A 23,024-nucleotide genomic window follows, 5' to 3' on the forward strand; every position below is an offset into this window, starting at 1 on the left:
ATTCTCCACACTAGCCTCCTCCTTCCCATCTTTATGCTTTCCCGGTTTGCACTTTTAAATCCACCAGAAACCTAAGTGCTGATAACATGCAATTTCCATATTTAACCTTATTTGCAAAATGATTGTGGGCCCCAAGATAGAGAGCCAAAGGTATTAAAGCATGTGGAGGCAAGGTAAATGGAATTAGGACATACATCAACCACAATCTCATTGAATAGCTGGTGGCTTTAAGGGTCTGAAGGGTAACAAATTTGCACACTGCAAGCTCCCATTTGCTCTCCTGCTCTTCTTCAAAATCATAATGCTGGATCTTTTATGTCCATCTGGAAGGAGAGAGAAGGCCTTTGCTTAATGTGTCACCCATAGAATGGCACTTCCAACAGTGCAGCACTCTCTCAGTATTGCACTAGGAGTGTCAGCCTAGAATATATGCTTAAGCCTCTGAAGTGGGACTTGAACCCCCAAGCTTCTGGGTCAAGAGAAAGTTGGGCAACAGGGAAAAACATTAGGTGGAAGAGGAATTCTTGACAAGATCATCAATTGCCATCACCAATCTCCAAATAACCAAGACTCAGTATTGGTTGGGAATGTCATTTACATAAATAGGCTGTTCACGTTGTTCAATTATGGGAAATGTCTCATTTACATAAAAGGGCTCCATGCGTCTCTTATTTACATGTGCCACCATTGGGCATAGGTCAGTTGTGTCAGTCATAGAAGAAAGCTTGGTAACCATTGTGACATTGGGTGATGTGGAAGCTGCAGTAACATTCTGTAAAGAACCAAACATACACCTATTGTTATTCAATCATACACAGGGTGGATTTATACATTATTAGGATTCAATTGCTTTCTGTAAAATGTCCAGCAATGACAATGATCCTTAGCCTCTCTCTAATGGTTCATCTCTCCAGTTAATACTTGATATTAAACATTTATCCTTCGACCAACATCACAAAAACAGGTTAATTTCATCATTATCACATTGCTGTTTTAGGAGCCTGTTACGTGTCAACTGGCTGCTGCAGTTGTTACATTACAATAGTGTCTAAAGTTCAAAAGTACTCCATTGTCTGTAAAACACATTGGGATATCCTGAGTTTATGAAAGGCACTGTATAAATGAAAATTCTTTCTTTCTTTTATGGGACTTTCAGTGCAAGCTTGCAATTGAACTGTAAATGCAAAATTGATTCTTATTTATCAGATCCTAAATCTCTGCTAATACACAATGAGGCTTGGCTGAGAGCCCATATATCCATTAGCTTGTTGAAACAGCTGACACCTAGGAAAATATTGCTTGCTTGACAGCTCTGGCTCTCTGATCCCTTCAGACAATTCACAATGTTTATTTGCATAAGATAAAGATGTTACAAGTGTTTGCAGTTTCTGATATTGATATTTTAAAGGATGATTGACACTTTTATTGGTCTGCAGTAAAAGGACTTTTTTTCAAGAAAGTGGGAAACTATGAATAATTGACTTTTTTAAAGCTTTATTTTTTACACATACTATTGTTGCTATAGATTTAATCAGTTCTATCCAGTGCATAGTGGGTGAGTGGCCATGGAAGTGCCATAGCTTGGCATTGGGGTATGAGCAGCCATTAGGGTAGATGGAGGGTGTGAATGTGTCAGGTAGAATATGTGGGGGCTGAGAGGATGTGAGAGGTGAGCGCTGGAGAGCTCTGTTTTTATTTTTACTTGGTAAAGTCCACAGCACAGAGGCGGGCCTTTTAAAAACCCTGCCTCGGCACTTGGCAGCCCCTGTGGCTGCCTCTGAACTCTGTCCCAGGGTGGCCAGCCCAACTGTAATTTGCACCCACCAGCCCCACAATGAAAATCTCATCCTTACGGGCACTTTCTCCCAAAACAGTCATGGGGAGACAGGAATTTTCTCAACTCCCCCTACCCGCCTCAAGGGTGAAAATCCAGTCCATCCTTTCAGTCTCCACCCTGTCAAGCCCCCTCAGATCAGAATCTTATATGTTTCAATAAGATTTTTTTATTCATTCACGGGATGTTTGTTTCGCTGGTTGGACCAGCGTTTATTGCCCATCTCTAGTGGCCCTTGAGAAGGTGGTGTTGAGCTGCCTTCTTGAGCCGCTACAGTCCACGTGGTGTAGGTACGCCCACAGTGCTGTTAGGGAGTTCCAGGATTTTGACCCAGTGACAGTGAAGAAACGGTGATATGGTTCCAAGTCAGAATGGTGAGTGGCTTGGAGGGGGACTTCCAGTTGATGGTGTTCCCATCTATCTGCTGCCTTTGTCCTACTAATTGGTAGCTGTCATGGATTTGGAAGGTGCTGTCTAAGGAGCCTTGGTGAATTCCTGCTGTGTATTTTTTTTTAGATGGTACACACTGCTGCTACTGTGTGTTGGTGGTGGAGGGAGTGAATGTTTGTGGATGTGGTGCCAATCAAGCAGACTGCTTTGTCCTGGATGGAGTTAAGCTGCTTGAGTGTTGTGGAAGCTGCACTCATCCAGGCAAGTGGAGAGTATTCCAACACACTCCTGACTTTTGCCTTGTAGATGGTGGGCAGGCTTTGGGGAGTCAGGAGGTGAGTTACCCTTCTCACAATTCCTGGCTACTGAACTGCTCTTTTAGCCATTAGCTGGTCCAGTTCAGTTTCTGCTCAATGGTAATCCCCAGGATACTGATAGTTAGGGAATCAGTGATGGCAATGCCTTTGAATGTCAACGGGTGACGGTTAGATTCTCTCTTGTTAGAGATGGCCATTGCCTGGCACTTCTGTGGCAAGAATGTTACGTGCTGTTTGTCAGCCCAAGGTCTTGTTCAGGTCTTGCTGCATTTAGACATAGAATGCTTCAGTATCTGAGGAGTTGAGAATTATGCTGAACATTGTGCAATCATCAGCGAACATCCCCACTTCTCATGTTATGATGGAAGGAAGGTCATTGATGAAGCAGCTGAAGATGGTTGGGCCAAGGACTACCCTGAGGAACTCCTGCAGTGATGCCCTGGGATGCTGGGATGACTGACCTCCAACAACCACAATCATCTTCCTTTGTGCTGGGTATGACTCCAACCACTGGAGAGTTTCCTCCCTGATTCCCATTGACCCCAGTTTTGCTAGGGCTCCTTGATGCCACACTTGTTCAAAGGCGGCCTTGACGTCAAAGGCAGTTACTCTCACCTCACCTCAGGAGTTCAGAACTTTTGTCCATGTTTGAATCAAGGTTGGAATGAGGTCAGGAGATGAGTGACCCCGATGGAACCCAAACTGAGTTGTGGAATCACTTAGCTCTGACTATCATTTGCTGCTCATGCTGTTTGGCATGCAAGTAGTCCTGTGTTATAGCTTCAGCAGGTTGACACCTTATTTTTAGGTATGCCTGGTGCTGCTCCTGGCATGCCCTCCTGCATTCTTCATTGAACCACGGTTGATCAGAGGATATGCCGGGCCATGAGGTTACAGATTGTGTTCAAGTGCAATTCTGCTACTACTGATGGCCCACAGTGCCTCATTGATGCCCGGTCTTGAGTTGCTAGATCTGCTCGAAATCTATCCCATTTAGCACGGTGGTAGTGCAACACAACACGATGGAGGGTATCCTCAAAGTAAAGCCGGAATTCGTCTCCATGACAACTGTGCGGTGATCACTCCTTCCAATACTGTCATGGACAGATATATCTGCGGCAGACAGGTTGATGAGGATGGCGTCAGGTATGTTTTCCCTCACCACCTGCTGCTGACCCAGTCTAGCAGCTATGTCATTTAGGACTCAGCCAGCTCGGTCAGTAGTGGTGCTACCAAGCCACTTTTGGTGATGGGCATTGAAGGCACCCACCCAGAGTACATTCTGTGCCCTTGCCACCCTTATTGCTTCCTCCAAATGATGTTCAACATGGAGGGGCACTGATTCTTCAGCTGAGGGAGGGCGGTACGTGGTAATCAGCAGGCGGTTTCCTTGCCCATGTTTGACCTGAAGACACGAGGCTTCATGTGGTTTGGAGTCAATATTGAGGACTCCCATGGCAACTCCCTCCTGACTGTATAGCACTGTTCCGCCACCTCTGCTGGGTCTGTCTGGCCATCTGCCATGGCAAGATTTGAACCTGTGCCCCCGGAGTATTACCCTGGATCTCTTGATTACTAGTCTGGCAACAATACCACAACGCCTTCACCTGTCATTCTTCTAAACTCCAGTGGATACACAGCCAACCTGTCCAACATTTCCTCATAAGATAACCCCTCCATCCCAGGAATTGGACGAGTGAACTGCATACTGACTTTTTGTGATGCATCTACCAGGACACCCCAGATCCCTCTGTACCACAGAGTTCTGCAATCTCTCTCCATTTAAATAATATGCTGCTCTTCTATTCTTTCTGCCAAAGTGAACAAGTTCACATTTTCCCACATTATACTCCATCTGCCAAAGTTTTACCCATTCACTTACCCTATCTATATCGCTTTACAGACTCCTTGAACTGAATCTTGCGCTCGTCGGGCGCACGCAATCGATAGGCCCGGAAGCAGACGCGACCGGCCCCCAGAGGGATTGACGATCTAGGATACTGCATGCCGAGATGTGTGACAATTTTCATGAGTGATGAATGATTGTGACATGCTTATTAGAACTTGGTGGAGTGATAGGATTTATTAATATAAGGGTACCACAGTGTGGGTGCAGAATCTATAGTTTGAAGCTTTCGTTAGTGCCCGGCAACTTCTAAGAAAGAATGGATTTGCATTTATACAGCGGGTGGAATTTTCCATCCTCATTGGCGTCGAGCGTCATGGCGGGCGTGAATGGACAATATGGCGGGAAGGCCAAAAATTGGTTTCATGCAGTCATGAAACCAGTTTGCGATCGTCCGCTCTACCCGTCAATGGCGGGCTGCCTTTCCTGCTGCCGCATGTCGGGAATGTCATTTTAATACATCTACATCTAATTAAAAGCGCACTGGAATCATCCCCCCGCAGCAAATTTACCGCCTACGCCATTGGGAAAGCACACTGGTGCAGAACAAGTGTGACGTGCAGAAGTCGGGACTTACTGTCAGGGTCTTGCTCACATCGTGGACATCCAAGGAGCAGAAGATGCTGGAGCTCGACAGCAACAGTACACTGGAGGAATGCCCATGGCATGCTGGGTGGATTCTCATGGACATGGCTCCGCTGTGAAGCAGCTCAAGGAAGATAGAAGGGGGCTGTTGGGGGTCTGCTTCAGGACTTCAGTGTGTTCGCGACAGTCTGCTATGGATGATCAGCGAGGTGGTGGAGAGGAAGGTCCAGCTGTGAGTAGGAGAGGAAGATGTACCGGGGGGCGGGGTGGGAGATGAAGGTCTAGGTTTGACTGGGAGAGGAAGGTGTACCAGGGAGTGGGGTGAGGTCGGGAGTAGGAAACGATGGTGTCAGGTAGAGGTGAGGTTGGGGGTGGTAGAGGGAAGTATATGGGGGTGTAGGATGTAACTGGCAAGAATGCAACAACTGAGGAGGTAGGTGTAAGGACAGAAAAAGGTGTAAGGGAAGGAGTTCGGAGGGGGAAGGAGTTCGGAGGGGGGAAGGAGTCTGGAAGGAGGAAGCAGTTCAGAGGATGGGAGGAGTCTAGGGGGTGGAAGGAGTCCAGGGGGAGGAAGGAGTTCAAAGGGGGAAGGAGTCTAGATGGAGGAAGGTGAAAGGGAGGGCTCTGTGGAGTTGATGACTGCCTCCTGGGAAACGAAATGAGGGTGGGCGAGGTCAGAGAGAATGGTGAGAATGAGAGAGGGCAGGGTGAGCTGGTAGGGTGGAGGGTGAGGGTGCAACAGTAGCAGTAGAAGGGACAGCGAGAGTGGTTGGTGGGGACTTGGATACAGACATGGCCCCTCCAGTGGGTAGCAGGAGGTCGGGGAAATCAATGTGAAAGGGGGTGGGATCCTTGGGAAGTTAGGGAACGTGCACATTCACCTGGACATCCCGGAAAGAAAAGGATTCTAGGTGACGTTGGGGAGGTAGCAGGTGATGCCAGGAGATGGGGGAAAGGACATGGGGGGCTGGGGGAGGGGAAAGGACAGGGGAGCTGAAGACATACTTCACGATAACCATCTTCCAAAATCGAAAGTGAGAGGAGCCTCGTGTTGGGCATGAACAGGTGCTGCATGGGAGTGTGCTCAGTGTGTGGGTAGAGGTGCAGGTCAGCTCAGATGGACAACTGAAGGAGAACCCCAGCAGGCAGTATTGAAAATGCTCAGGACATTGAGATGAGTGTGATGGAGGAAGGATCCATGTGTGTGGGAGAGTGCTTGCACGAGGCTCCGATAGGCCCTGCCCCACACACACTTCTCCCTCCAGAATCACTCGTGGGCCGGCTGTATGCAGCTGAACTGCTAATGGGGCAGGGGTGGGAGGGGAGGTGTGTGATGCAGGGGGAGGACTTATGAAGTCTGTCAATGAAACTGAGAATGGGACAATATGGTGTGAAAACCTGCCATTGGAGTCAGTGGGCAAAACGTCCTTTCTCTCACCCACTACCGCATTCGTGCAAATCTGGACGATTCCACCCAGTGTCTTTCCTGACCTTTGGACATCCAAAGTGCTTTACAGCCAATGAAATACTTTAGAAGTGCAGTCATTGTTTAATGTAGGGAACTCAGCAGCCAATTTGCCCACAACAAGCTGTCTCTTTAGGTGTTGGTTGAGAGTTAAGCATTGGTCAAACACTGGAAAGGACTTATCTGCTCTTCCTCAAAATAGCACATTGGTGGCATCTCCTCTGAAAGAACAGTCACCCCCACCCCACCCCAAAAGTGCAGCATTCCCCTCATACTGCAACACAGCCTCTGGATTTGAAGGTGAACTTGTAAATTTCTAACTTAGGTCAGTGTGTTACCCATTGAGCTACACCTGAAACTGTTTATTACTGCATCTGGTGAATTCTGATTTAGTTGCCCCACTCCGCAAGGGGCCCAATCATGCTGGATGGACAATGGGCACAGACTGCTTCTCCACCATGTGAACCTGCTGCTGTCCTCATTTGGTCTGCAACAAGTGTACTTTGAGGTGAAGTCATGGGATAATGATCAAGAGCAGGAACGTTGGATGGTGTTTCCTCTCCATAGCCCAGGATGCTGGGCCAAAATGCATTAACCAACCTATCAATCGCCATTGGCTGATGCAACAGCTAATGCAACACAAACTGCTGGCCAAACCCAGGATTTTCTGGACCTTCAGGACTCAGTGTCACGATGAGGAGCCCATTAATCCATTGAGCCATCATTGAGTTAGATGCTGAGAGGCTGTTTCACGCCCCTGCCCCCACCTCCCCCACTACTGGAGATTCTAATATGGTGTCACAGACTCAGAATAGGGATTAGCACCTAGGACTGAGATGAGAGAAAATTTCTTCACTGAGAGTTTTGTAAGACTTTGGAGTTCTCTTACCAGAGGGCTGTGGATGCTCAGTCATTGTGTATATTCAAGACTAAGATCGATAGACTGTTGGAAACTAAGAGAATCAAGGGAAAAGGCAAGGAAGTGAATCAGTCTTGATCTTATTGAATGGTGGAGCAGTCTTAAGTGGCTGAATGACAAACCCATGCTCCTATTTCTTACATTTATATGTTCTTAGGAGCATTTTACTTTGAATGATGACTCTCATGTCACCTCATTTACCTTTTCTTGGGGTCTTTGTCCCTTCTGTGCCGATCGTCGCCTCTCTTCAAAAGAAAATCACAAGTAGCATCATTGCATGTAGCAAAATATGAGATATATGTTTCTGGTAATGATGATGAATAAGTGCCTCTCCTCTCCTTTGTGCTGGTGCTTACCTCGACAATATAGTATGACACAGACTATCACCACGAATAAAGGCAGCAAAACCAAATAGTACCAATTATAAGTGTTGTCAGCATGTTCTACTGGTATTACTGGAACATCTGGAGCCTCTGCAAAACACACACAATGCATGAGCAGCAATCCATACAGCACTTGAACAATATATAACAATATAATACTCGCGTGATTTTGTCAGCTCCATGTTATGTGATCAATTTCTACTCTTTACGAGTTACATTGCACGTACTATTCTCTGTGTGCCTCTCTGATGTAGACTCAATGATATAGGCTATGACTGATCTTATCAACAGGCACTATCCAAACCATCCCATTGATCTCAAGGAATATTGGTCCTGGGGAATGTGATGGTTTCCATTGCAGGCACCCAGTGTCAATGTTAAGCACTGCTGCCATGTCAGGTATAGCAGGCTTAGAGTAAAGTACCTTGTACTCTTTCCTAATGATGTGCTTAAGCCCGCCTCAGAACTGGTCCCCATTCTGTTCACCTCTCTGCATTCAATTGTCAATCAGCACTGACTCAGGCTAATTTTGCACTGTGGGTCAATGTGCACTTGGACCCTGACTTGACCCTGTTCAAACTCCTTTCAGGTCCTACATAGGGGAGTCAGATGGCTTCAATGAGCTGGGAATAGCTATTAGAATTAGGGATGAAAAAAACAAGTAAGACTTATACATGAAACTCCCCAGCCTTGACCCTGGACTGGGCTTCACTGCACAATGTACAACTAGTTTTCCTGTACACGGATGTCCTATCAGGCATCTAACATATTCACAAAACCAGGCTTAAGACAAAGTTAAAAATAACTAATGATGTTCAGTAAGGACAATAGAGAAAATGTATCGCAGGAAAAATGGGCAAACTGAAGGAAAACATCAAGAAACCAAATTGAAATAAAATTGAAAAATCAATAAAGAGGAATGGAAAATTACACGGGCATCTGGAGAAGAAAACCAAATATTTCATTTGAAGATAATGCAAAAAAGCAAGTCGAGTGAGAAAGAGTTACTAGACAATCTGAGGTTGGAGAGAAGCTGCAGGTTTGGAAAGGAGAGAGACAGAAGTCTAATAAAGAAGTCCACAATGACTAAAATGCTTCCTAAGGGTTAACTGTGTTAAAACCGAAAGGTCAACTGGGGGCTCTAGAAGACAGTCATGTTGGTGTGGGTGCAGTGAGTTTAGATTATCAGAGTTATATCTAATTCTCATGCTATATTAGTGTACACTGGCTGTGCCTGCAACATTCCCCGGGTGATATTTACCTGAGCCTATTCACTCTTTCAAACAATGTACCTTCAGTGTATCCTGAGGAACTTCTGTTCAAAGCTGAACCCAGAGTAGAACACTCCTACTCATTGGTTTCTCCTCCATTAAGAGAAACCAACTTGGGGAAGGAAGAGGAAGACCTATGTTGTGTATACTCGTAGATTTATAAATGAGGCATATTCAATAATTACCAGTCACATTTAAAACAATGGAATTGCCTATTGCTTTCATAATTCCTTGCAAAGCTTCACATCGGAATATGCCACTGTCACTGAAGTTCAGGTAGGCGATCGTGTAGCTGACAAATATGCTGCTTTCTTTGTCATGATTGGAATTTGTCCTGTTTGGAGGCACGGGCTGACAACTGCCTGCCTCCAACATGCACCAGTGCACCACAGGTTCTTGTGCTTGATCAGCGCAGAATTTAACTGTACAGTTCAGTGTTAGACTGTCTCCCACAGTACGTATCAACTTATTTCGTGGGTAGACTACAGTCAGCGGGCAGGCGAGATTTCCATTTCCTGAAATAGAGAAACTGTGAGTCAGTCTACATACTATTTCTACACTGCCTTTGCACCACCATACATTTTCTTAATGCTTGTACAACAGTCTTTCAGGACCAGACCTGAATGGCTACCCTTCATGCGTATGTCTAGACAATGAATTCTAGAGTTTCTGATATGAGTGGAATTTACATGCAGATAGTTGAAAAGAACCTCCTCATAGTCGTGATCTGGTGGGTCTGCATACTCCCGGAGAGATTTGGCTTTTGACTAAACAGTCACCCAAACATACCTTTCATGCAGTGCTTCTGATTATGAATGAGATACTTCAAAGAGAGTCACTGCCTAATTTTCCCAGCTTCATTTATATCAACTATTTTAATAAATCAACACACCAAGCTGCAAGAATAATTTAAGCTGTAGTTTTCCCTTGTTTGTCAGCCATGTCTCAATGGCTAGCACTCTTGCCTTTCAGTCAGCAGGTTCTACGTTCAAGACCCATTGCAGAGACTTGAGCACAAAAATCTAGTGCAGTACTGAGGAAGTGCTGCACTGTTGGAGGTGCTGTCCTTTGGATGCAATATTTAATAGAGGCTTTATCTGCCTCCTCTGGTGGAAGTAAAAATCTCCTGGCATTATTCAAAGAAGAGCTGGTGAGTTCTCTCAATAGCTTCATCCGAGTTGGTGTCTTGGTCAATACTTATCACCAAAAACAAAACATCTTGTCATTATCAGATTGTTGCTTGTGGGGTCTTGCTGTGTGCAAATTACAACTGTGAATAATTTCAAAACTATTTAATTGTCTAAGGAGTGCTTTGCCAGATCCGGAAGTTGTCAAAGGTGCTGTAGGAATGTAAGTCTTTCATTCTTCCCAAATAAAGTGACTTAACTGGGATCCGCAAATACCTGCCATGGATTCTGAATCACAGATCACATCTGCCTTTAGATTGGTTTTGGATTCACATTTCTGCTGTGCAATGTCATTCTGCTTCTGAATTTCCACAAGATAATCCACAGCATTTGAGATTCCATTGGTCACATGGCTGCCCGAGTCAGGTGGTTGAGGTCAAATCTCACTGAAAGACCTAGTCTAGGTTTTTTCCGGCCCTACTGTTTTGGGACCCACCGTGGGGGATGCTGCAGGCCAGCCAAAAATCCATTGACTTTCGGCAAGACCAGAAGATCCCAGTGGCGGGCAGGGCTGGAAAATCCCAGCCCCAGTTTATACTTTCAGTGCCATACTGAAAGAGGGCTGTGTTGCTGGAGGTACCATCTTTAGGACAAGCAGAAAAATTCAAGAAGTAGGAGCAAGGTAAACCATATAGGCCATTGAGCCTGCTCCACCATTCAATACAATCATGGCTAATTTTGGGCTTCAGCTCCAATTTCCTGCCTGTTCTCCATATCTCTTAATTCCCTGAGAGACCAAAAATCTGTCTATCCCGGTCTTAAATGTATTCAACAATGGAACATCCACAACCCTCTGGGGTAGGGAATTCTGAAGATTCACAACCCTCTGGGGGAAATAATTTCTCCTCATCTCAGTCCTAAATGATCGGCCCCTTATCCGGAGACTGTGCCCCCGCGTTTTAGATTCCCCGGCCAGCAGAAATAATAGCTAAGTATCTACCCTATCAATCCCTTCAGAATCTTATACATTTTAATGAGATTGTCTCTCATTCTTTTACGTGGGTGGACCAATTAAGGCTGAGCAGTGTAGGTGGGGGAGGATTCCCTGAGTTGGGGCCTGAAAATCACGAAGGTGCCTCAGGGAGATTAATTTAAGTTCTGGAAAATTTAATAAAGGTGAAAAAATTTTTTAAGGATGTGTCCCCTCATGTGAAACTGTCACATGAGCTGAGGCATATCCATTAATTTTTTCAAAAATTTTTGTTTAATTAATAAACCCTTCATGAAACCTCTTCCCGCCCCTGGGTGAGGCTTCATGAAAAATGTGAATGCCGCCTGGGCTTTTCGTCTGCCCGCCAACCTTAAGGTTGGACAGGCAGCATTCTTAGCAACTTTAATTACTTTATTAATGGCCTTAATAAGCCTTCGACGGTTTGGCGGGCACACAGCCGACACAGCTTCACACCTGCCGAACTGACAATCTAAATGACGCGCAGTGAAATCAGGATGCACGCCCGACATCACTGCGCGTCACTTTTAGCGTCGGTGAGTGGGCCCCGCCCCCGCTCGCTGATGGGAAAATTCTTCCCATGGTAGCAGGCGAAAATGTATCTTTTTATTCCCGTCTTACGTTCCTCCGCAGGCACCAGTTTATCTCCCTCGTGATAGTCTAGGGACAAAGAGATCTGGGGATGTATCTTTGAGGTTGGCAGGACAAGTTGAGAAGCTGTTAAAAAAACCATTTGGGATAGGTAGCTTTATTAAGCTGGGAAGGTTTAGAAGAGATACAGTGGTTTTTGTTGCAGTTCATCCTGAACAGCTCAGTAACACAGGACTCTGTGCTCCACGAGCTGCTCCCAGGGACGCACACCGAGACGAACATCAACTGCTGCTAGAGGACCATCAACTCAGTGAAAAGCGCTCTTTGGTATGCCTTAAACCAGGTGGTCTTCCAGTGTAAAAAGCTGCCCACAACCAAGTGGAACATTCCAAAGTCCAGAACCACCTGCTGAGGGATTGGGGCAGTCACCGCAAAGGCTAAATGGAAAGGCCACAGTCTAAGACCCTCCTGCCATAGTACATCAAGGGGCTGAGACTTTTGTAAAATCCACCAGGTTGTATGCACCAGAGAATGATTGACATGAAATGTCAGTGATGTCAAGGGAACAGGTGATTCCAAGTGACCCAGGATTAGTACTACCAACAGTAGTACTACAAGGGAGAGGGTAATGACAATATACCAAACATTCAATTAAAAAAACTAAAAACAATTTCCTTTCCCAGAAAGATTGGCATTACACTACCAGTGTGAAAGACATAGATTTTTAATTTTAATTCCTACCTAATTAGCTGACATTTCTCCTTCTGTCATCCACCTTGTCTCACTCTCCTGCAGTCTTCCCTCTGAAACATCCAAAGGCTGATATTCTTATCTTCAGTAGAAGCAGGACCATTAGAATAACTATAAAGGCCACCACAGTCACCATTTTGCCATTTGTTGCAGTGCCATAAGTGACTGGTCTGTGAATTGTGGGTCTTTCTCAAAAAAATTCTGGGCAACTTGCGTTTTCAGATTTCGGATTTCCAAACTGGATTTATCCAATTACCTTTTGAAAGTTACTATTGCATCTGCTTCCACCACCCTTTCAGGCAGTGTATTCCAGACCATAGCAACTGATCAAGAAAAAAACACCTCAAGATAGATGATCTTCTTGTGCAGCTCGCTGCATGTAGCTAGCACAGAATGGTTGCTCTATTTGCCTTTGTAACAGTGACCATGCTCCAAAGCAATTTCCTGTGTGAATAGCTGTAGGACATTTTGACATAATGAGGTACTGCATAAGCGCAAGTTTCAGACATGCCACCACATGGGGGTTGAATGTTTACGACCCACCAAGTGTTGAAGGGGGAGTTCCAGAGGTGAAGGAAGTCAGGATTCTCCCATGCACTGTGGAGTTTTAATTCACCATGTTTAGTTTAACATGACGTCACTGATCAGTTTCCCATTCAGAAGCTAGCCTGATTGACAGGCTTAGCTTCCAGCTGGAAGGGGAATCTGTTGGCGAAGACTGTAGGAGGTCTGCGTGGGATAGGTCGATTGAGGTGGGGGATGGAGTGGATTGAGATGGGGGAGGGGATCAATTGGAGTGGGGGAGGGGAAGTCGATCCCGGAGACTGGATCAGTTAGGTGGTGATGATCAAGTTTGGGAGGGATGAGGTTCCAATCCCAGCGAGTTAATTGGGGGGAGCAGGGGGAAGGCAGGGTGGAGAGTTGGGCGCAGATCCCATGAAGGGATTGGTGAAGTGCTGATCCTTTATGTTGGGGGACGGTGAGGATTGAGGGCTCGGATATGACGGTTATTAGAGGCCTCAGGGGGAAGATCATTGGAGTGGGGGTGCCCAGTTGCTGAAGTTCCTCAGGCAGGTACCTGCATCCAGCAGGTAGGTGTGAAGGCACTTATCTGCTGAATCTACTATGTCCTCGCTTCGATGAAACTGCCAGTTTCCTCAATACTCAATGTTATGATATGGCAGGTGGTATTTGCTGGGTAGACCAAATCCCAAAGGGAAACCTTGTCCGCCTATCACAGTGATTTTGCAATTTGTATTTATTAGGAGAAGGTATGTGCACTGAAGTCAGAAGTAAAGATTCCACTACTGCTTTTGGGTATTTTTAAATATTAAATTAAAACATTTATTAACAAAAGAAAGGAAAACTTAATCACACAAGATTACAATTACATAGTTAAATTTAGTCTTATAATATTTCCCAAAAGAAGCTAGACTCACAAATAAACACCTTTTTTCAGGCAGCAGCCTCTATAGATTCTTAATCTATAAATCATCCAGCAAGGCACACACTAATGCTATTTGGGAGGTATTTCACAAGCTTCTCTCTCCCTTTCACTGGGCAATGGAAATCCAAGGCTTGTAACAAAACCTTGCTTTCTGGAACAAGTTAACCCTTCTCTGGGGTGGCTTTTTCACAGCATGTCTTCACACAGCCCATTCTTCAAGATCTCATTTGGTCACACACAGTTCATACAGCTTTCAATCTTTCCTTAAATATATTTTCTTCCCTTTTATTTTTAAGCCCATTGTTCTTAACCTTCTTTCGAAAGTTACCTTTCCCAAAATCTAAAAATCTTTCATGTTGTCTTTATGGAAAAATAAACTTAATAACTTTACTTTATTTATGGTCTTTACCAGTTGTAAAACTTCCTTTCTGTCTCTTTGAAATTTAACAGCTCAAAATTAACTCCTCGTTTATTTCCTAATGTAAATTTCTATTCAGGCTGTATCTACTGGGATCCAATCTTAGCTCATCAATCTCTACTTCAACATGCCTGCTTTTACACCTAATTTCTTTGATGATTTAAACCTTGCAGTTTTTGTCTTCAGTTTAATTAAATTAGTCACACACACAAACACACACTCACACACAAAACATGCACACAGCCCCCACAAGCCTGCTTCATAGTATCCCACAGTAATACTGGAAAAAATATTTTCTTTACATCAGGAAACCTGGACAACCATAGTTAAAGTTGAAAAACAGAATGAGAATGAGACCCACGCCCTCAATGTTATAATTAAATTGCCAATCTGCCTCCTTAGATCAGGTTCATCGTCTGCTGCCCCTCCCATTTCAGGCAAAACTGGAAACGGGCAGATTAGGAGTAGTGTGAGTCAGGAAATGTTTTTTTTCAGACTTTAACTCCCCCACCTGACTCATAAATGCTGTTTTTAGGTTAAAATTCAAACAATAAAACAACTGACAAACTTAAAAATCAAAAGACTTGGTGTAAAAAATCATGAGTCTCTACTTTCTCAAACATAAACCAAAATAGATTGCTAAACCTCATTAGTGGCTTATTTAATCTTTAGCAGTTCAGAACGCTTTACAAAAACCAGGTATGAAAAGGCTTCACAAAGAACTTTTATTCAGTCCCACACACGGAACAGGAAGATCCCATATTCCATCCCCAGTCACAAACATTAATATACAACAAGCAGGGAAATATCAGCTCACTCCCAGGGATCTCCTGGAAACATTAGCACAGAGATGCAGGAATATGATTATCTCAGGAACTGAAGATAAATCAGTTTGTTTCATTTTAACATGTGATTTAAGCTATATGCGCTGTAAACGGTGAAATATAGAGGAGAAGGTTTTCCATTGAATTCTTTGTCTGATTTCAAACAATTTCCAAGTCTGGGGCAGGGTGGAGCTGGATGGTAGAAAGAATTTGACGTTAATTTACCTAAACTATAAAACATTATTATCACATTGAAAAATAAAATATTTGGCAAAAAATGTTTCTATGAAAACAGCAGAAATATTGGGCTGGTTTGAGGGATTTTTTTTTTTAATTATGAAGCATTAGAACAGAGTAGATAGAAACATTTCTAGTGACCGAAGGATCTGGAATGAGAGGATGTAGTTACGTGATTAAATGTGAGAGATGTGGACAGAGAGCAGCAGAAATATTTTTACACAGAGGGTTGTGAGGCTATGGAATCCAAGACCCGAAAAGGAGCAAAGCACCTGCCAAAGTTTAAGAATGGGTGAGATACACAGTTGGGGGAAAGGATATATGAACATATAAGCACTGAGTAGGCATATGGGATTAAGATACTGTTCATATGGAGGACAAACGCTAATATGGACTGGTTGAGCTGATCAGCCAGTTTCTGTGCTATCATTTCTACCCAATTCTAGGTAAGGAGTAGAATTTTCTTTTCGGTACTGGGGTGTAAGTGCTTAATGGTCCAGAAGTCCTCATCACAAATTAGCTGCTCACAATTTCCTCTCATGTTGTTGTGACAAACAGAAACAACTTGCATTTATTGCAGCATGTTTCAAATCCTCTGGGTATCTCAAAGCTTTGCGCAGCCAATTAAGTACTTTTGCAGAGATAAAAACAAAAAAACTGCGGATGCTGGAAATCCAAAACAAAAACAAAAACAGAATTACCTGGAAAAACTCAGCAGGTCTGGCAGCATCGGCGGAGAAGAAAAGAGTTGACGTTTCGAGTCCTCATGACCCTTCGACAGAACTTGAGTTCGAGTCCAAGAAAGAGTTGAAATATAAGCTGGTTTCAGGTGTGTGTGTGGGGGGCGGAGAGAGAGAGAGAGAGAGAGAAGTGGAGTGGAGGTGTGGTTGTAGGGACAAACAAGCAGTGATAGAAGCAGATCATCAAAAGATGTCAACAACAATAGAACAAAAGAACACATAGGTGTTAAAGTTAAAGTTGGTGATATTATCTAAACGAATGTGCTAATTAAGAATGGATGGCAGGGCACTCAAGGTATAGCTCTAGTGGGAGTGGGGAGAGCATAAAAGACTTTAAAAATTTTTTTAAAAAAATAATGGAAATAGGTGGGAAAAGAAAAATCTATATAATTTATTGGAGGAAAAAAAAGGAAGGGGGAAACAGAAAGGGGGTGGGGATGGGGGAGGGAGCTCACGACCTAAAGTTGTTGAATTCAATATTCAGTCCGGAAGGCTGTAAAGTGCCTAGTCGGAAGATGAGGTGTTGTTCCTCCAGTTTGCGTTGGGCTTCACTGGAACAATGCAGCAAGCCAAGGTCAGACACGTGGGCAAGAGAGCAGGGTGGAGTGTTAAAATGGCAAGTGACAGGGAGGTTTGGGTCATTCTTGTGGACAGACCACAGGTGTTCTGCAAAGCGGTCGCCCAGTTTACGTTTGGTCTCTCCAATGTAGAGGAGACAACATTGGGAGCAACGAATGCAGTAGACTAAGTTGGGGGAAATGCAAGTGAAATGCTGCTTCACTTGAAAGGAGTGTTTGGGTCCTTGGACGGTGAGGAGAGAGGAAGTGAAGGGGCAGGTGTTGCATCTTTTGAGTGGGCATGGGGTGGTGCCATAGGAAGGGGTTGAGGAGTAGGGGGTGATGGAGGAGTGGACCAGGGTGTCCCGGAGGGAGCGATCGCTACGGAATGCCGATAGGGGGGGGTGAAGGGAAGATGTGTTTGGTGGTGGCATCATGCTGGAGTTGGCGGAAATGGCGGAGGATGATCCTTTGAATGCGGAGGCTGGTGGGGTGATAAGTGAGGACAAGAAGGGACCCTATCATGTTTCTGGGAGGGAGGAGAAGGTGTGAGGGCGGATGCGCGGGAGATGGGCCGGACACGGTTGAGGGCCCTGTCAACGACCGTGGGTGGAAAACCTCGGTTAAGGAAGAAGGAGGACATGCCAGAGGAACTGTTTTTGAAGGTAGCATCATCGGAACAGATGCGACGGAGGCGAAGGAACTGAGAGAATGGGATGGAGTCCTTACAGGAAGCGGGGTGTGAGGAGCTGTAGTCGAGATAGCTGTGGGAGTCGGTGGGTTTGTAATGGATATTGGTGGACAGTCTATCACCAGAGATTGAGACAGAGAGGTCAAGGAAGGGAAGGGAAGTGTCACAGATGGACCACATGAAAATGATGGAGGGGTGGAGATTGGAAGCAAAATTAATACATTTTTCCAAGTCCCGACGAGAGCATGAAGCGGCACCAAAGTAATCATCGATGTACCGGAGAAAGAGTTGTGGAAGGGGGCTGGAGTAGGACTGGAACAAGGAATGTTCCACATACCCCACAAAGAGACAGGCATAGCTGGGGCCCATGCGGGTACCCATAGCCACACCTTTTATTTGGAGGAAGTGAGAGGATTTGAAGGAGAAATTGTTCAGCGTGAGAACAAGTTCAGCCAGACGGAGGAGAGTAGTGGTGGATGGGGATTGTTCGGGCCTCTGTTCGAGGAAGAAGCTAAGGGCCCTCAGACCATCCTGGTGGGGGATGGAGGTGTAGAGGGATTGGACGTCCATCGTGAAGAGGATGCGGTTGGGGCCAGGGAACTGGAAATTGTTGATGTGACGTAAGATGTCAGAGGAATCACGGATGTAGGTGGGAAGGGACTGGACAAGGGGAGAGAGAAGGGAGTTAGGATAACGAGAAATGAGTTCTGTGGGGCAGGAGCAAGCTGAGACGATCGGTCTACCGGGGCAGTTCTGTTTGTGGATTTTGGGTAGGAGATAGAAGCGGGCCGTCTGGGGTATAGTGAATACACGGCTGGGGTTGGGATTGGAAGATGGGGTGGGGACGGAGGGACAGGCAGGGGTGGAGGGTCCTAGATGGGTATTGGTGTCGATGAGTTGTTGGAGATTGCGTTCCTTAGCACTTGAGAGAAAGAGAAGAAGTTTCTTGTTGAGGCGTTGGATGAGCCGAAGGATAAAATGAAACTGGGGGCACGCTCAGCTTTGAAAAAGGGTACAGCGGTGCTGCTGGAGGGAGAGGTCGAGTGTGTTCATATGGCGACGCATGGCACTGAGTGTGGATTTCAGAATGTGATGGGAACAGCAGTCCGAGAAACGTTTTATGTCCCGGAGATACCTGTAATCCTGGGTGGGTTCGAAACATGAGGGGTGGAATTTCAGTTGAAATCCACGTGGGGTAAGTCGGAGATGGAGACAGTCACTGAGAAAGGAGATATGGCTGTGAAAGCGGGTTTTAGTAAACACCTTGTCAAACACCAGGAGGGAAATGGAAAGCAAGGAAGGTGAGCAGGGCAAAAGAGAGGAACGGAAATTTTGTCACAGAAAAGAACAGAACTTCTTCAAGGAGGTAGGCATTTCTTGAAGAGCAGTGGCAGTCAATTAAACACAGAGATAAAAACAAAAAAACTGCGGATGCTGGAAATCCAAAACAAAAACAAAAACAGAATTAACTGGAAAAACTCAGCAGGTCTGGCAGCATCGGGCTTGGCATGATGCTGAACTCTTCTTCCGCCGTCTTCGTCTCCGGGCTCACTCCTTTGGGCAGGAGTCCTCTCCCAGTTCAACGGATCCTTTTACCCATCTCCAATATTCTCCCTCCACCTGGACCCCTCCCTCTGGATTCTTACCTTCTCTTGATCTTTTCATTGAGAACTGTCGGCGCGACATTAGTCGTCTCAATTTCTCTGCTCCTCTCACCCATTCTAACCTGTCTCTCTCTGAACTTACTGCACTCCATTCTCTCAGGTCCAATCCTGACATTGTCATCAAACCCGCTGACAAGGGTGGTGCTGTTGTTGTCTGGCGCACTGACCTCTACCTCGCGGAGGCTGAGCGTCAACTCGCAGACACTTCCTCCTACCTCTCCCTGGACCATGACCCCACCACTGAACATCAAGCCATTGTTTCCAGGACTGTCACTGACCTCATCTCCTCTGGGGATCTCCCTCCCACAGCTTCCAACCTGATAGTCGCCCAACCTCGGACGGCCCGCTTCTATCTCCTACCCAAAATCCACAAACAGAACTGCCCCGGTAGACCGATCATCTCAGCTTGCTCCTGCCCCACAGAACTCATTTCTTGTTATCTTGACTCCCTTCTCTCTCCCTTTGTCCAGTCCCCTCCCACCTACATCCGTGATTCCTCTGACATCTTACGTCACATCAACAATTTCCAGTTCCCTGGCCCCAACCGCTTCCTCTTCACCATGGACGTCCAATCCCTCTACACCTCCATCCCCCACCAGGACGGTCTGAGGGCCCTTAGCTTCTTCCTCGAACAGAGGCCCGAACAATCCCCATCCACCACTACTCTCGTCCGTCTAGCTGAACTTGTTCTCACGCTGAACAATTTCTCCTTCAAATCCTCTCACTTCCTCCGAATAAAAGTTGTGGCTATGGGTACCCACATGGGCCCCAGCTATGCCTGTCTCTTTATGGGGTATGTGGAACATTCCTTGTTCCAGTCCTACTCCGGCCCCCTTCCACAACTCTTTCTCCGGTACATCGATGATTACTTTGGTGCCGCTTCATGTTCTCGTCGGGACTTGGAAAAATGTATTAATTTTGCTTCCAATCTCCACCCCTCCATCACTTTCATGTGGTCCATCTGTGACACTTCCCTTCCCTTCCTTGACCTCTCTGTCTCAATCTCTGGTGATAGACTGTCCACCAACATCCATTACAAACCCACCGATTCCCACAGCTATCTCGACTACAGCTCCTCACACCCCGCTTCCTGTAAGGACTTCATCCCATTCTCTCAGTTCCTTCGCCTCCGTCGCATCTGTTCCGATGATGCTACCTTCAAAAACAGTTCCTCTGACATGTCCTCCTTCTTCCTTAACCGAGGTTTTCCACCCACGGTCGTTAACAGGGCCCTCAACCGTGTCTGGCCCATCTCCCGCGCATCCACCCTCACGCCTTCTCCTCCCTCCCAGAAACATGATAGGGTCCCTCTTGTCCTCACTTATCACCCCACCAGCCTCCGCATTCAAAGGATCATCCTCCGCCATTTCCGCCAACTCCAGCATGATGCCACCACCAAACACATCTTCCCTTCACCCCCCCTATCGGCATTCCGTAGGGCTCGCTCCTTCCGGGACACCCTGGTCCACTCCTCCATCACCCCCTACTCCTCAACCCCTTCCTATGGCACCACCCCATGCCCACTCAAAAGATGCAACACCTGCCCCTTCACTTCCTCTCTCCTCACCGTCCAAGGACCCAAACACTCCTTTCAAGTGAAGCAGCATTTCACTTGCATTTCCCCCAACTTAGTCTACTGCATTCGTTGCTCCCATTGTTGTCTCCTCTACATTGGAGAGACCAAACATAAACTGGGCGACCGATTTGCAGAACACCTGCGGTCTGTCCGCAAGAATGACCCAAACCTCCCTGTCGCTTGCCATTTTAACACTCCACTCTGCTCTCTTGCCCACATGTCTGTCCTTGGCTTGCTGCATTGTTCCAGTGAAGCCCAACGCAAACTGGAGGAACAACACCTCATCTTCCGACTAGGCACTTTACAGCCTTCCGGACTGAATACTGAATTCAACAACTTTAGGTCGTGAGCTCCCTCCCCCATCCCCAACCCCTTTCTGTTTCCCCCTTCCTTTTTTTTCCTCCAATAAATTATATAGATTTTCCTTTTCCCACCTATTTCCATTATTTTTTTTAAAAAATTTTTAAAGTCTTTTATGCTCTCCCCACTCCCACTAGAGCTATACCTTGAGTGCCCTGCCATCCATTCTTAATTAGCACATTCGTTTAGATAATATCACCAACTTTAACTTTAACACCTATGTGTTCTTTTGTTCTATTGTTGTTGACATATTTTGATGATCTGCTTCTATCACTGCTTGTTTGTCCCTACAACCACACCCCCACTCCACTTCTCTCTCTCTCTCTCTCTCCGCCCCCCACACACACACACCTGAAACCAGCTTATATTTCAACTCTTTCTTGGACTCGAACTCAAGTTCTGTCGAAGGGTCATGAGGACTCGAAACGTCAACTCTTTTCTTCTCCGCCGATGCTGCCAGACCTGCTGAGTTTTTCCAGGTAATTCTGTTTTTGTTTTTGTTAAGTACTTTTGCAGTTCAGTCACCATTGTAATGTAGGGAAAACAGTAACCCATTTGTATGCAATAAGGTCACACAAACAGCAATGTGATGAGGGACAACGGAGGAACAGCACCTCATCTTCCGACTAGGCACTTTACAGCCTTCCGGACTGAATATTGAGTTCAACAATTTTAGATCATGAACTGTCTCCTCCATTCCCACCCCCTTTCCGATCCCCCCTTTTTCCAATAATTTATATAGATTTTTCTTTTCCCACCTATATCCATTATTTTTAAATGTAGTTCCATCCATTGTTTTATCTCTACCTTTTAGCCTATTTCAATCCCTTCCTCCCACCCCACTCCCACTAGGGCTATCTGTACCTTGCTCGTCCTGCTTTTTACCCTTAATGTCACCTTTTAGCACATTCCTTAGATAATATCACCACCTTCAACATCTCTTTGACCTTTTGTCTATGACATCTTTTGGCTATCTCCACCTATCACTGGCCCTCTATCCAGCTCTACTTGTCCCACTCCCCCCTTAAACCAGCTTATGTTTCACCTCTTTTCTATTTTTCCTTAGTTCTGTTGAAGAGTCATGCAGACTCGAAACGTTAACTGTGTTCCTCTCCGCAGATGCTGTCAGACCTGCTGAGTTTTTCCAGGTATTTTTATTTTGTTTATGTGATAAGGGCTAAATATAGAACATCAGGGAGAGTGCCTATGCCCTTTTTTGAATCGTGCCATTGGATTTTTTATATCCACCTGAGGGCGGACAAGGTCTTGGTTAAGTGCAGCACTGCCTCACTATTGCACTGAGAATGTCAACCTTAGATCTCAGTTTACATAGGCTTGAATCCATGACCTCTGACTCATTGGTAAGAGAGTTATCACTGAAAATGCCTCATTTGGTGTTTTGCAATGCATTGTTTCACATCAGAACAAAATAACTTTTCCTTTTTTCTCTTGTGCCTAGTGGCAGCTGAAGCTACTCATTTTACCACTTCTCCTATTCTGCCCTCTTGCTCTTGGAACTATTCACTCCACCACTGGTGGCTGTGCCTTCAGCTACCTGGCCCCTAAGCTCTGGAATTCCCTCCCTGAACTTCTCAGCCTCACTTTCCTTCTTTAAGACACCTCTTAAACCCTGCCTCTTTGACCAAGCTTGTGGGCATCCGCCCTGATATTTCCTTATGTAACTCAGTGTTTTGAGTTGTTTTAACACATTGAAAGCTCTCGATAGGTGCTATTGTTATGCCCTGCATACTTAGCGCTGCTGCAAAAGTGCAAACCAGGTCACACAAACAGTAAACATCTAGGGTGAAAACATGTATCTTATAGGCACTAGCACAGAGCCTTTGATCAGTGCATGGGTGGTGTGGACCAGATGCGTCAAACGTTTCCTGTTATCAAAAACAGTCACAAGCCATTCATAAACCTCAACAAACATAAACAGGTTGATTTTATCTTCAGGTTCAAC

General features: G+C 45.6%; 1 protein-coding gene across 1 annotated transcript in view; it reads right to left on the reverse strand.

Moving 5' to 3' along the window:
• Positions 1–23,024, reverse strand: part of LOC121291173 (taste receptor type 1 member 1-like) — a 56,052-nt gene that overhangs the window by 25,572 nt on the left and 7,456 nt on the right. Inside the window, exons 5-7 of the mRNA XM_041212264.1 lie at positions 10,474–10,610; positions 9,256–9,585; positions 7,773–7,889 (exon numbers count right to left, since the gene is read on the reverse strand). Coding sequence (XP_041068198.1) covers positions 7,773–7,889; positions 9,256–9,585; positions 10,474–10,610 — 584 coding nt within the window. The remainder of the gene's footprint in view (positions 1–7,772; positions 7,890–9,255; positions 9,586–10,473; positions 10,611–23,024) is intronic.

Source organism: Carcharodon carcharias, chromosome 19 (assembly GCF_017639515.1).
Source record: "Carcharodon carcharias isolate sCarCar2 chromosome 19, sCarCar2.pri, whole genome shotgun sequence".
Classification (NCBI taxonomy): domain Eukaryota; kingdom Metazoa; phylum Chordata; class Chondrichthyes; order Lamniformes; family Lamnidae; genus Carcharodon; species Carcharodon carcharias.